General features: G+C 47.5%; 1 protein-coding gene across 1 annotated transcript in view; it reads right to left on the reverse strand.

Annotated features, from left to right (window-relative positions):
• RXRG (retinoid X receptor gamma) overlaps positions 1–15,952 on the reverse strand; it is a 54,176-nt gene that overhangs the window by 23,673 nt on the left and 14,551 nt on the right. The window contains exon 2 of the mRNA XM_065409215.1: positions 7,683–7,942. Coding sequence (XP_065265287.1) covers positions 7,683–7,942 — 260 coding nt within the window. The remainder of the gene's footprint in view (positions 1–7,682; positions 7,943–15,952) is intronic.

The raw sequence follows: 15,952 nt of genomic DNA on the forward strand, positions 1-15,952 counted from the left end.
GGGGTAGGTTTTAGCCATCAGTGTCTTTGGAGCTTGGTTCCTGCATGTTAAGTGCAATGATGTGTGATATTTGGGACAACTGCTTGAACCCAAATCCATTAGCAGCCTGCCTGCTGAATCCCTGAAGTCCAGCTGTCTCATTCCGTTAGAGGGAACACAAGTGAAGTGCACTCTTCAGAGTTGCTAACTCAACATGACAGCTTAGATCTGCTGCCCTGATCAGAGAAGCTGCTTCTGGATTTATCCTAGGCACTGAAGAAAGGACTCAAACTCCCCTTTTCCCCCCTGTGCAATAACGTTTGACCGTAGTTCTGCCCCAGTAAAGTAACAGCAGCAACTTTCATCCTGAAATATCCTACTGTACAAATATAATCATTCACCCGTCACTGAAATGCAGCCACATCTGGGGTGCAGGCCAGCAGCTGGTTAAGAACGCAAGGCTATACAAGTATTTAGGCCAGGAAGTGCAGAAGACTCTTCTACTTGAAATTACAGAAGAAATTTAGGCAGGCAGGATCAGGGCCGGCTCTAACTTTTTTGCCGCCCCAAGCAGCAAAAAAGCGCGCCGCCCCGCCGTAACACCCCCCCCCCACCGAGCGCCGCGCCGCCGAACAACCGCCGCCCCTGCCGCGCTGCTGAACACCCCCCACCCCCCGCTGCGCTGCTGAACTCCCCTGCGCAGAGTGCCGCCGAACACCCCCCACCGAGCGCCGCGCCGCCGAACAACCGCCGCCCCCGCCGCGCTGCTGAACACCCCCCACCCCCCGCTGCGCTGCTGAACTCCCCCGCGCAGAGTGCCGCCGAACACCCCCCACCGAGCGCCGCGCCGCCGAACAACCGCCGCCTCCGCCGCGCTGCTGAACACCCCCCACCCCCCGCTGCGCTGCTGAACTCCCCCGCGCAGAGTGCCGCCGAACACCCCCCGCCGAGCGCTGCGCCGCCGAAACCCCCGCGAGCGCTGCGCCGCAGAACAGCCCCCGCCCCGCTGCCGAACACCCCCGCCCCCCGTGGAGTGCCGCGCCGCCGAAACCCCCGCCGAGCGCCGCGCTGCCGAACACCTCTGCCCCCTGTGGAGCGCTGCACTGCTGAAGCCCCCCCCGCGCGGAGCACCGCCAAACACCCCCCAATGAGCACCGCACCACCGAACACCCTCCGCCCCCTGTGGAGCACCACGCCGCCAAACACCCCCCGCCGAGCGCCGCGCTGCCGGAACCCCCCCCACCCCCCGAGCACCGCGCTGCCCCACGCCACCCCAAGATTGGCCGCCCCTTACCAGGTGCCGCCCCAAGCATGTGCTTGGTTGCCTGGTGCCTGGAGCCGGCCCTGGGCAGGATGAAATTAACCAGGATGCAATTTGACCAAGACACTATGGCTAACACACTTATGGGTGGAACAATATTCTCATGGGCTTCCAAATTCAAAGTGTGGGGCAGTAGGAAACAGGTCTGGAGTGTCCCCATTCCTATACACTGGTTTCCACTCACACAAAGTGTCCACCTTAACCCACACCACCGTGTTGCTTTCCCCAAGGTCCCTGATGACTCTTCCCCTCCCCACAACTCCACCTCCACTCCCAGCTGGATGTCTGGCCTTTCATGGCCGTAACTGTCAAAAATGACTCTCCTGGTTCTTCCAACATGTTTCGCCCTGGGCCACGCATCAGGCAGGCAGCTGTGTGTGCAGATCCAAAGCAGTGTCCAGTCACTTCCCCCCATTCCTTGGCAGTAGCTGGAGCAAGCTGAAGTTCAAGAAGAGATGTGACAGCTTTCCCCACTACTTGCTGTCCCTCTGATGCATTCTCTGCCTGTACCTCCTCATGCCAACAAACCCCTTAGGTGGGATTCTCCCCCCTACTGTAGAGTAGGTCTGGAAGCATCCCTGGATGCCACTACCCTTCTGAAAGGCACCATGGGACTTCCAAGAACCTCAAGCCATCAGGACCTTCATTCACAGCTCATCCCAAAGGTGTATGGAAACCTTCAGCAGCTGTAAATCAGCATTGCTGCCATAGGAATGGCACCGAGCTGGCTCAGCAGGGTCAAGGATCTGGCCCCAGATGTTTATACTCTAACACTTGGATGCTATTGTTAGGAATAGAGCTAGTTTTTAAAAAAAAAGGAAAATGCAGAAATGTCACCATTGGGTCCCTTTCCAGGCTTGACAGAACAATTTCATTTTTTCTGATTTTTTTTTTATTTTAATATGGACTAAATTCCTAATATTCCCTTTCCCCTCATCTTTTTGCCTCCCCATCCCACTGAATATAATCGAATTAATAATATCCAGGTTCGCTTCTTTTTCCCCACTTTTTCATTTGTTCTCTTGCCATTCTCTTGCTGGTCACAAATTGAGGCCATTTTGAAAAAGCGACAGAGGCGCAAAAGGAAAAAAGAACCCCAGATATAATTCACCCCACTGCATTCCACAGGAGAAAAGGGGGAAAGAACATATTTCACATTTTTACATTTTGATTAACAACATTTAAAATAAAACTAAAGTTTGGGGTTTGGAAAATGGCCATTTTTCATGGGGGGTGAGGGGGGGGAGAGTTTTGACATAAAAGATTCCAAGTAGCTCATGTTAGAAGCGACGTAAAATTTTGCATTTCTGTAGTAATTTGCATTTGAGGATCTCAAAACACTATAGAACAATCTAATCCAACTTGTCCTTGTTTCTCTGTAGTCATGTTCCCTGTACCACCTCCCCCGGGAAGCCTTTCTACCACCTGCTTTCTCTTAGGGCAGGTCTTCACTATGGGGGGGGGGTCGATTTAAGATACGCAAATTCAGCTACGCGAATAGCGTAGCTGAATTTGACGTAACGGAGCCGACTTACCCCGCTGTGAGGACGGCGGCAAAATCGACCTCCGCGGCTCCCAGTCGACGGCGCTTACTCCCACCTTCGCTGGTGGAGTAAGAGCGTCGATTCGGGGATCGATTGTCGCGTCCCGACGAGACGCGATAATTCGATCCCCGAGAGATCGATTTCTACCCGCCGATTCAGGCGGGTAGTGTAGACCTAGCCTTACACTTACAGACATTTACCTAATATGCAGCCTAAGCTTCCCTTTTAGTTTCAGGCCATTAGCCTTTGTCCTGTCATCATCTGAGCATAATTCTCTTCTTCCATTTATGTTACCTTGAAGCTATTTATACACTGTTATCCTGTCCTGTCCCAGAGCCCTCTCTTTTCTGGACTATACAAATATAGCTTAGTCAGTCTTAGCCTCTTGAATCTTTATATTATTTTCCATGCCCTTATTTTTAGTTGCTCCACACACACAATATTCTAGCAGTGGTCCCACCAAGGATGAGGCGAGAGACACTACCGCCCTCCCAATTTTTACATGTGATTCTACTGTGGCCTCGTGGCTAGGATGCTGAGACTTAGGAGACCTGAGTTCTAATCCTGGCTCTGCCATTGAGTAACCTTAGACATGTCACTTTATTGCTGTGGGCCTCAGTTTCCCCATCTGTAAAATGGGGACAATGATACCAACTTCCTTCGTCAAGTGCTTTGAGATCTATGGATGAAAAATACAGTACAGGATCTAGCTATGTGTAGCGGGGTGGTTACCCCACTCCTGCCCTTAAGGGCTTAAAACAGCCCTGGGAGAGGGCTGTGGCAGGGGAAAGGCTGGGCTGATTGGAAAGTAGCCACAGCTGTGGCTGGCTTAATGAGGGCCCAGCTGGCCCTTATAAAAAGGCTGTGAGCAAAAGGCCCAAGAGAAGCCTCTCTCCAGGCTGGGAGAGAGCAGGGCCTGGCTGCCGAGAAGCTCAGGGTACCTAGAGTAAGGCAGGACTGGGGAAAGGCCAGAGGGGATGGGGAGCTCTCGGCTGGCAACTCCCCAGGCTGCAGGGCCTTGTCCAAGGCCCCATAGAGGTACTGGGTTATAGAGAAAGGCAGCAGGTCCAAAAACCCCTTGCCTGTGATGAGTGGCTTATATTGCAGTCTGCCCCAGGGAGTGGGGGCTAGTTGGTGACTGGCAGTAGCCTACGACTGAGGCGAGGTGGGGATAGGGGGTGGGGGTTCCCTGGGGAGGGAAGACCCTGAGACTGAGGGGTGTACTGCCAGGGGGCAGCATCCTAGATAATGGGGCACCCGAATCCTGGGAGGGACACGGGGGCCAAGCAGCAGCGGGACACTGGCCTGCAGAGGACGCTCTGGGCTGGAAATTGAGCTAATTCCCTGAGAGACCAGTAGGAGGTGCCACAGGGGTGAGTCTGCATGCTTACAGTATGATTATACAGCCAAGAATGCAGTGGGAGTTCAGATAACACCCTGGGAAGAAGGTTACAGTTATGATCCTTCTTTCAGTGACAGGAGTGACTTGCCTAAAGTCACACAGTGCATCAGTGGCCCAACCAGCACTGTGACCCGAGAGTCCTGCCTCCCCACCCCTGCACTAACAACTTAACAATACTCCCTTTGCCAGGCTGAAGAGACGGAGCAGGGTGCAGCTGCGTAACTACAGAGTCAGAGCTGGCAGCACTTGCATTGTGCTGCAGAAAGTGACCCAGGACAGGCTGGAGTCAGGGATAAAGAAGTATATCGCTGAAAGACACCAGAGGACTTAAACCTTCTCTGTTATGAACTGTGGGGCTGTTCGGTGTGTAGGTGAAAGGGCTGTGGAAATGGTGGGTGCATGGAAAACCCCAACGGCTTAGCAAATTCCTTCCCCCAAGGTGTTAGGGGCCCTCTGGGGACTGCTCTGTGCTAGATTGTCCTTGGCCCTGGGACAGGTGTGTCTTAAGGAGGGTAGGCAAGGAGCCATGCCCCAGAGCCAAGAGCAGCTGCAGTCTCTGAATGCAAAAGACAGCAGAAGCAGCTCTTTCCTAGCTATCGGGGGGGGGGGGGGGCACAAAACAGCCAAAGGTGCAGCCCCCTTAGTGTAAGGCCACTGGGCCTGATTCTCCACAGCACTGCTCTAGCACACTGATGTCATGCTGTCAAGATCAACGGAGTAACACCAGCGTGTCACCAGGGTAGTGCTTGGAGAACAAGGCCCAGTCTCTTCAGTGGCGTTAATCCTCATTTCCCCTGTTGTGAGCGCAGAATCCCCCCCTGCATCTACTGGGGATACATGATGCGTGGAGATGAATGAGGTGTTACTGGTGCTCCTTCGGGATGGCGTGCACAACTCACCACTTGTGAGTGACACAGCTGCTCCAAACACAGGCTAATAAAATGCATAAACCGTGCCCAGGCCATGTCCTCGCCCCCCTCCCCCCCCCAGGCCTTGATCCAGAAAAGCACTTAAGCACGTGCTTAACCAGAGATTAGGCGGGTGGGGCAAAAAGAGAGGAACCTAAGCGTATAGCCCAGTACAAGGCCACTTGTGCCCAGCTGTGCCTTTCCTACTGCTGATAATTTGTGTACAGAAGCCTCATAGTAGCTGCTTGCCTGGGAGAATGTGCAACGGGCAGGTAAATTTAATGCTCACTTGTGTCACTCAGCAGCATTTCTCTCCCTCTGCTGTGCCTGGCTCTCTGGGATTGCTCCTTCATGACCTGTCCCTGGTGCTGAATATTAACCCCAGGCTAACTCCAGCCAGTCATTTTCACTTATGCAAAATACCCTGGACCCGGTTCTCAGTTACTCTGTTCCTGCACTTGGGGCAGAGATGGAGGGTCTCTAAGCCACCTCATATTCTGGAACTATGTGCACATTTGATCCCTGGCGTAAATTAGAGGTACCTCAGGGCTGCTGGAATTTAAACTATTTCCCATGACTCCCTATAAGCCCTGGGAAGCAGAGAATAACCACAGAGCACTGCATGGCCACTGCACGACCAATCTACGCCAGGGGCCAGGAGTCAGCGCTGGTGTGGATCCCTTAGGCCAGCTCTGAGGATCGGGAGCCCTTAGACCAGGGAGGTTCCCTGCACTGGGATTTTCTGGGGGGGGTGTTGATAGTCCCTTTATACGGCCAGAGTGGCCTAATGGGGCCTTAGTGTAACTGGGAATCAGACCCACCATTGTTGGCATTAAGTTGGGAAGCCCAGTTACCACATGGGGTATTTCAGTCCACTCTTGAGCTGTCTTCACTGGCATCGAAACATCTTCCAAGCCAATACAAAGTGCCCCTGGTCACACCAGAAAGCATCTCTCATCATCTCAGCACAGTTACAGGGATGCCATCAAGGAGTGTAGGCCGGAAATGGACAATTGGTTTTTAAATAATAGGGTTCACACGAAGCTTAGTATGATAACAAATCAGCAACACCTACATACTTCTTCATGGCTGCCATTAAGCCTCTCACCTGCCAGTTTTAGCCAGGGCATGTATTTAACAATGGACTGAACAAAGCAATCACAAGCATGCTGTAGGGCAGAGGTTCTCAAACTGTGGTCCATGGACCACCATTGGGCTGCAAGCTCCATTCAGGTGGTTCCCTCTAAGGTGCGCGCAGGGATGGCTCCACTAATTACGAGCCTGGACCCTGGAGAAGACGCACATGTAAGGTCAGGTGGTGGCCTTGGGGGGAATAGGGGGTAGGTGGGAGGGGGCAGTGAGGTGATAAGAGGGGGTGGGGGAATTTGGGATGTGCAGGGCTGTGGCAGCCAGAGAAAGAGGAAACTTCCCCAGCTCCAGGGCTGCAGCTACCAGGGAGAGACGGCCCTCCTTCCTAGCCTCAGCTCTGTGGTGGGGGAGAGAACCCCCTCCTTCCCAGCCCCTGTTCGAGGGCTGCCACAGCGGGGGGGAGAGAGCACACCCATTGCATTAGAAAGCTAAGACTACTGATATTAAAATATGAGTTGTGTGCTTTTATATGTAGAACAAAAAAACATTAATTATTATTTACAATAATTAGCTAACAGTACAAACAACATTCAGAAAGATCATTAAGTGGTCCACTGAGACCCTCAGCAATTTTCAAGTGGTCCGCGAAAAAAAAGTTTGAGAACCACTGTTCTACGGTTTGATCCTGCCAGGGCCAATTATAGGCACATAACTAAAACGGGTTGAAAAAGTTGGAAAAAAAACTTTGCAAAATAAAATTCCTATTTTTTTATTTGAATTTGAAATTTCGAAGACAATTTTTCATCAGTGTTGCAAATTGTGAATATTTTTGACTGTCACTCTCTGAACAGTATTATTAAACTCAAACACAAGCTGAAGAAGTATGCAGTATGTAATTAAATTAAAGCTGGGTGAAAGTTTTCGAACAAATACTTTATCAAACCAAAAATGCAGTTTTGGTCAACCCAAAACGAGTCGCGAATTTGACACAAATAGTTTTGCCCGGCCCCAAAATGGCCAGAGGAGGAGGAGATTCTGTTAATCTTTTACCCCTCCCCTGAAGCCCAGGGGTTAGCGCTCTCAGCCGGGGTGTAGGCGACCCAGATTCTCAGCCCCCAGCTGGAACAAACCTGATTCCCCAAAAAATTCCAAAAGAATTCAGATTTGATTCAACCCAAACTTTGTTTTTCTTTCATTTTTTTGGAATTGCCACCAAACTGAAAAATCAATTATTCACCCAGCTCTAAATTAAATAGAAAAGGGCCTATTCTCCCTGTCCATATTAATGGGAGTTATTCAGGAACAATCAGAGGGCCTCTTTAGGTCAGATCCTTGTAAATGGCTAAACATGCACAGCTGAAAACTAAGTGTTCAAACTCAGTCATTCATCCCAGAAACACAATGAGCTGTAGCAAAAGCACAGAGTCGCTGGTACCCACCTGAGGGCTGGTGTGCGCCACAAAATTCATGCCAGGAGCTGAAGACAGGGAAACAGAATGAGATCCAATGGACGAAGCGATGACTCTGTATGGCGAGCCTAGCGCACTTGCAGGCGACCCTATCGTGTTCATTGGAGACGCAAGAGTCCTCGAAGCACTCACTGGAGCCTCCATGTAGCTGGGATGGCCATCCACTGAATTCCCTGGGGAAAAGCTTGATGATGAGCTCACCGATGTAGAACTGGTGTGAACGGGGGAATCTAAAAGCACAGGAGAAAAGCCTTAGTAAAGGGAGGGGGAAGGGAAAACAGACCAATATCTTCTCCATATCAGTCATACTCTGGATCACCCTGTAGGAGTGGCTCATGAGCGTGAGTGCCAACCTCAGGGCAAACTGCTACAAACCAGGCCGCAACCCCCAAATTGGTTGTGAGTTCTATACTTCGATTTCACCAACCAGGTATCAAGGGTGAACTCCTCAAGCACTCTAACAGCCTTTATAATGGAGTCACAGACAGCCCCCTTGGGTACGCCGATCTGCCTTGTCACCCAGGTGAGCCTGCCTTTGTCATAGATGGACCCTTACACCAAAAATCACAAAAATATTCAGGATCAGTCACTTACCCCGGGTCAATTTACCTCAGATCTCATGCCAAAGACAATACTTGTAGCCAATCCGATAGTAAGCTAACTAAAGATTTATTAACTAAACCCTGGTCTACACTACAAAATTACTTCAGTATTACTGCATCGCTCAGGGGTGTGAATAATCCACCCCCTAGCGAGGTAGTTATACCGACCTAAGCGCCCGTGTAGACAGCGCTAGGTCAGTGGGAGAGCTTCTCCCACCAACATAGCTACCACCTCTTGCAGAGGTGGAGTTATTAAGCCAATGGGAGAGCTCTCTCCCGTCAGCTTAGAGCGTCTTCATTAGATGCGCTACAGCAGTGCAGCTGCAGCTGTAAATTTCTAGTGTCGACCTGCCCGAAGAAAAGAAACAAGACAGTTATTTACAAGGTTAAAGCAGGTAAATATATACTCACAAATGAGTTACAGTCTTAGGTTTCAAACAATGATAGAAGCTGCTGTAATGCGCGAGCTCTCTATGTTCTTTAGAGCTGACCCAAGCTGCCCAGCTGGGGATCCCTTGCTTCTCCTTAGAAGTCCTGCCCTCTCCCTAGAAGTCCAAGGTGCACAGGGGTCTTTGCCTATGTTAGGAATCTTTGCCCCTCAGAGTCCAAACAGCAGAAGGGTAGTAATTTTTCTTTCCAGGGATTTTTATCCCCTTCCCCCAGAGCTCAACCTGATGGGACAAGGGTTTGTGCAGGTCTCCACTTCTTGGGTGTTGGTGGAGCAATCAACAAAGTATTTTGTCCACTGTTCCAGGATGACTTGTCTGATGTCTGTGGGCCTTCTTTTGCTGGGCAGGAGGCGACACCTCTTGTGGTAAGCTAGTATCTCACACTCGGTAAGGCTTCTCGTCTGACTGGAGGGGTTTGCAGTTTCAAAGCAAACACTTTTGTAGTTACAGAGCAAAACACTTAAATATTACCTTAGAGCATGGGATACAGATATTCCAAGTGAGATTAATGCAGGCAGCAACTCACAAACCGTTCAGAAAGTCCGAACACTAAACACATTTCTATAAAGCCAATGCCCATTTTAAAAACGCTAACACACAGGTGAACCAGACTGGTTTCCAGCTATGCATTTGTCAGTGTTTAATGAGGCCTATGCATGAGCTGGCACCTGGTCTGCTAGCATCACACACCCATGGCAGTGTATACAGAAAGGAAGGAGGAGCTGCACTGGTTGAGACCATTGGGGCATTTTGTCTGGTACCTCGTCTGGCCTCCAGCCATACCAGACCACACCACTGACCCATCTAGTCTTGCATTTCACCCCTCCTCAACCAAGAGCAGATTGTTGAACCTTCTAATCAGCATCTTTCCCCCTGCAATTCCACATCAGATCACTGGTATCTCACCTCCTGCCGTATATCAGACCCTTGACCCATCTAGTCCGTATCTTGCCTCCCATGATACTGTTTGGGTCATTTGTCCATTTAGTTTGGTATCAAAATGCTCCAGTTTCAAGAGTTATTTCAGACTCTTATTATGACCTTTGCTTTGACTATCATGTTGGAAGATATGCTAAGATAATCAGTGCCAAAAAAGCCGGAATTGAAAACTCACGCCAGTTTGCAAATCATATATCATTATCCTCTTCTGCTGAATGAATGTGGTACTGATAAAAGCTCTTTGGTTGACATCTCAAGCTAAATCAGTGCAATGGATTCTGGGTAAGATTTCAAGTTACAGTACTTACAGTACCGAGATACACAGAGTCTGAAAAGTACCTTCATTTTTCTGCATTTAAAACTAGAACAAGTCAGCCGTGTTCCTCTAAATCCAACTGAACAACACAAAAAACAATAAATGGATCTCTCTGAGCTGAACATTTTTGGAAAGTGTGCCATGTTTGGAACAGGCTGATTGATTGGAGGACAGAAGGAATGAGTTAGATAACAGTCAAGGGCCTGTCTCCTGAGGGGAAAGTGTTCTTACTTGGAAACCATTAGGGAACAGGACATTTTCCTTATAATTTCTCTTCCAGCTGAAGAATCACTATATCCCCCGCTGAGGATACTGAGGAAGAAACAAGTGAAGTGACTCCCTTAAGGTCACATAGGACTTTGGTAGCAGAGCTCCGATGAGAACACAGAAATCCTGCTTTTCATGCCTTTGCTCTACCTATTAATCAAGACCACCTCTCTTTGTCTTGAAGGCTTCTGTGGTTGTCATTGTATCCTTTTGGTATGTGTTCCTTTCCCACCGGGAGAATTGATCCAAAAAGCAAAAGTAAGAATTGACAAAGACCTTTTCCCCTCCCTGTGCAGAATTAAATCTGAAATGGGTTGATAACGGCAAAATCCAGTCCTCCTTGACTCTGACAAATGTCTTTAATGTTATTCAGGAAGCTGACCTTTTCCCGTCTTTATTGTGCAGCTTCCCTCTGAATCAGATTTGATTGTTACTTCAGGTAAAATAACAAACACTGTCACATAAACAACTTTGCAGCAATGTTAAAAGAAGAAAAGCTGCCTTACTCGCAAAGCCAACAGAAACCAACAGTCATGCTCTAAGCCAGTGGCTCTCAACCTTTCCAGACGACTGTACCCCTTTCAGGAAGCTGATTTGTCTTGCATACCCCAATTTTCACCTCACTTGAAAACAACTTGCTGACAAAATCAGACATAAAAATATGAAAGTGTCACAGCACACTATTACTGACAAATTGCTGACTTTCTCATTTTTACCATATAATTATAAAATAAATCACCTGGAATATAAACATTGTACTTACATTTTGGTGTATAGTATATAAAGCAGTATAAACAAGTAATTGTATGAAATTTTAGTTTGTACTGACTTCGCTAGTGCTGTTTATGTAGCCTGTTGTAAAACTAGGCAAATATCTAGATGAGCTGATGTACCCCCTGGAAGACCTCTGCGTACCCCCGAGGGTACACAGACCCCGGTTGAGAACCACAATGCCAGCCATGGAAAATCAGTTGTGATGACCTTTCCTCTATGCACCCTCATCTCTCCACTCAGAGTGGAATACTCTAGGCATGAAGGTTCTGCTTTGAGAAACCAACAGAAGAAATACCACTCCACTGAAAGGTTAATGGTAGGTAATGCAGACCACAGATGGGCCAGCTAGATCAGAAAACATTAAAGATGGAAAATCAGACAGCAAATCTAAGGCTGCTCGTGCGGTGAAGAGAAATGACCATACATTGTGAAATAAGAGTTCAGTCCCAAGCCTTGCTACAGATTTCCTGAGTGACCTCGGGCAAGCTCATTTCACCTCTCTGGGCCTTGTTATCCCCAGTTGGCAGATGGGGACAATAATGTTTACCTGTGCCTTACAGGGTTACTGGGAGGCTTAATTCATTAATGTGTGTTAAAAGTTTTGAGAGTCTCGCTGCTATAGGAAATGAGTACCTTGGTCTGATAAAATGATGAAATCTATCTATCTATCCAGGTACTTACACAGTCACCATCATTGCAGTATCTGAACCCCTTGCAAACACCAGTGAATTTATCTTCACATTGTTCCTGTCAGCTAGGGAAGTATTATTGTTCCTTATGCATATATAACAAACTGAGGCACAGGAAGATTAAATGACTAATGGCTTGTCCACATAGGGAAACTGACTGGAACAGCTATTCTGGAATAGCTCCCTTTGTGGACTCTTTATTTCTGAATAAAAGTCACTTTATTCCAAAATAATTAGTGTGCTTCCAAAGGGGAGTAATTATTTTGGAATAAAATCACTTCTATTCTGGAATAGAGTGGTCATACAAGCATCTCTTCTACCATAGCTTATTCCAGTCCATTTCCCCATGTAGACGAGCCCTAAGGTCACATAGGAAGGCTCTAGGAAAGCCATGAATTGAATCCAGGCCTCCAGAATGCCAGTCCAGTGCCTTAACCTCAAGACCAAGCTTCCTCCCTTTCGTCCAAAAAAATTACAAATCAGTTTATACACAGTAAAGCTCTGAACATCCTTCACAACACCCACCCATAAATTGTTTTATTAGGTAAGTGAGCCATGGGATGTGCCAGGTATGAGGACAGTGAGGGGACAAAATATCTAATATCCTACACTACAAACACAGATGCACTGCCACTGTTCTAGTCTCTAAGCATAGAATCATAGAATATCAGGGTTGGAAAGGACCTCAGGAGATCATCTAGTCCAACCCCCAGCTCAAAGCAGGACCAATCCCCAGACAGATTTTTTTACCCCAGTTCCCTAAATGGCCCCCTCAAGGATTGAACTCACAACCCTAGGTTTAGCAGGCCAATGCTCAAACCACTGAGCTATCCCTCCCCCCTATGCCTAGATCTGACATGAATCAAACTGATAATGACAATGGGGAAGATCCCAGGTCCAATGTCGCTAACGCCTGCTAAGACAGAAGACAGAATACAAATACGTATTTCATGGATCAGGGAGGATTCCTGGGGAAAACGAGATTAAAGTGGACCTCACTCTATTGGCTGAAGAAATTGAAGATAGAAAATTTAGGGGTAATTGTCAAGTTAGATGACCCTACCAAGGGGATAAACTTCCTGGTGGTCATGCAGAAACCATGCACATTAGAACTATGACAGTGCCTAAATCCACAAGACCGGAACAGAACTGTCAAGCAACGGGATTACATTTGATAAGGTAACAAAATTGGCTGATGCATCCTGTGTGCCAGATGGCAGATAAAACTGGACAAAGAAAGCACACTGCTAACCACAGTTAATACTCCACATGTAGAGCTGGCTGTACTTGTTCAAAGTAAATGGGCTGAATTTTTATAGAAAAAGGCTGTTTTTTCCACCCAAAGAATAAAAACGGTGAAAAAATTGTTAACGTCATCTACATTTTTTGGTCTCCCCTAAAATTTTCTGCAATAATTTTTATCCAAAATGTTATTGAAATTTTGCATTTATCAAAAAAACTGGTTTTCAGAAAATAAAAAAGAAGCATTTATAAGCATTTCGGTAACTGTTTTTATAGCATTTTTTATTTTTAGTTTTTGAACCCAGTGAAATGGAAACAATTAAAAAAAATTACAAAATTAAAAACAGAAACCATTTAGATCATCTCTACCCACAAGGGCGGTATGGATGCACCTGCTCATTCCTCAGTATTCATTCATCCTAAGAAGTGTTTCAAAAAGAAAATGGACTAAAGACACACTGAGCTCTGTGGGCTACAGCCATTGGTGATGACATACATTGGTGTTGAGAGCTGTGGCAGAGGAAATGCTGCGGAGTGACAAAAGGGAAGAACTGCCCCCGGTACTTTGTGCACCTTTTCAAGCATGCACTTTTTGTAACGCTTATCGGCAGAAGCGCATAACAGCAGCACAGACCCCACTGTGCATCTGTGGTCATGAGATATTTTGCAGACAGTGTTGCCACCTCTCGCAAATTTATCAAGGATGTCACTTTTTTTTTGAAGTCTCTCAGAGTTCTGTGGGTATGGGGGAATCTCAGTTTTTATGAAAGACCAAAAAAATTATTACAACATTTGTGGGTTGTTTTTTAAATTCCAGCTCATGGAGTCATGTTAATATGTGAGAATCTCCACTTGCATTGCTTAAAAAAGTAACTTTCTAGCTCTCCTGACTATAGAGAAAAGCTTGAAAACATGAACCCTAAAGATTCAAAATCCAGACGGCAAATAAAAAAAAAAGTTTTAAAAATCTCATGAGTTTGGGGGACTGACTCATGACTTTTGGGCTGGCAATACTGCATGCCATTAAATGTCTCCGTGCGTGTGTGCATGTGTGTATGAGTGAGCACCCATATAGGTGACTGGCTTCAGAGAACAAGAGAAAAGGGGATCAAGTGAGATCCAGCCAAAGCATCAGCAGAGCAACTGAGGAGAAATATGTTGGTCACGTGACTCAGCAGTGGCTATCAAGCCCAACCCTGCAGAGATAGCAGCAATCACTAAGAAGAGGCCACCAGGGAATCGTGTAGAGCTAGATAAGATGTCAAGGATGTTGATTTTACCTCTCCACATTCACATCGCACCTTGGAGGAGTTTTGTCACCACTAAAATCTCCTTCTGAAAGTGTCAGTGTTTCAATCAGACACCCAGCAAGACATTACTTTGACCCAAATGAAAAAACTGATTGCCAATGCAGGCAAACACTGGCGTAATATGATCTAAATAAAGAGGCAATCGTTCTGGTGGACACATCTAAGAGAGAACTGGTGGCTGCTACTACTGTACTGCAAAACACCACTGGCTTTCTGCTTATGTCCAAGTCTCTCCCATCCATGGAAATACAACTCTGCACAGATTGAAAAGAGCAGCGTGAAACAGCGGTCTGCTGGGCAGGGAGAGATAGCGCTGTCGGGTAGAAAATTCACAGTGGAGTTTTAGCACAAGCCTTTCAAAGCAATCATGGACAAAAAAAAGTACAGAAAACCACCAGCTCGCCAAAGAATGGTATTGCGCTTGCAGAAGTATGACACTGTGGTTAAACACAGAGCAAGAACGGATATGGCAGATGGTTTGTGTCAGGGTTTGACACTATGAAACAGTCGTTCAAGGCCAAGTGTATTTAGCTGAAGAAGAGCTCTGTGTAAGCTGGAAAGCTTGACTCTCTCACCAACAGAAGTTGTTCCAATGAAAGATATTACCTCCCCCGCCTTGTCTCTCTCATATCCTGGGACCGACACGCCTACAACAACACTGCAAACGGTTTGGCTGTGTCAGGCAAGACATTGTCAGTGAAGAAATCAGACTAAGCAAGAGCTCCCGGTTGTCTACATGGCTGGAGACTATCACTGCTGGTTGGTCAAAAGGAAAATGATGGGGATCAACCACACGTGAGAGAGCTCTAGACACTGAGCAAGGAACTACCCTTCACGGAACTTTGTGGCTGCTCGGACAGGCTTCTGTGGAGCACACGGCAAAAAGAAAGGTTTGTTTGGACTCCAGCTGCATTGTTTGAGTTACTGTTAATGCACAATGACTTATAGGAACCTGAAGAACGGATGGCTCAAGGAACTACCATTGGCACCCAAAACCCTGTGACCCACTGGTTCTCATCAGCATGGGGTTAGCAGCAATCAAAAGCTGCTGCTATCTATTAGCCTCTTCAGTGGCACCACACTGAAGCATAGGGATGAGATCCTTACCCCACTGAAATCAATGGGAGTTTTGCCCAGTCACAAATTAAGAGAGTAGTCTCACACTTAGGAGTCAGGGGCACGCCTAAGATCTAGTCCCAGCAATACCGCTGACTCACTGTGTGACCCAGGGCAAGTCACTTCACCTCCCTGTGCCTCAGCTTCCTCATCCGTAAAATGGAGACAATACTCCTGAGGTGTTTGGCTTTAGCATCTGTAAGGTGCTTTAAGATTCTCAAGTGAAAATGTCGTAATTTGTATCACAGTAAGGCCTAGAGGCCCCAATCAAGATCAGGGCCCCACTGTGCTAGGTGCTGTACAGACACATGGTAGGAGATAGTCCCTGCTCTGAAGAGCTGACAGTCTAAACAGACACAGGAAGCATTATTGCCACCATTTTACAAACAAGGAGCTAAGGCACAGCGAGACTAAATGACATACCCAAGATCACACAACAAGTGGGTGGCAGAACCAGGAATTGAACCTAAGTCTCCAGCATCACAGCCCAACCATCTTGCTATGCAAGTATAGCGTGTATAGCATTGTTATGGTGG

The sequence above is a fragment of the Emys orbicularis genome, chromosome 8, assembly GCF_028017835.1.
Source record: "Emys orbicularis isolate rEmyOrb1 chromosome 8, rEmyOrb1.hap1, whole genome shotgun sequence".
NCBI classification, from domain to species: domain Eukaryota; kingdom Metazoa; phylum Chordata; order Testudines; family Emydidae; genus Emys; species Emys orbicularis.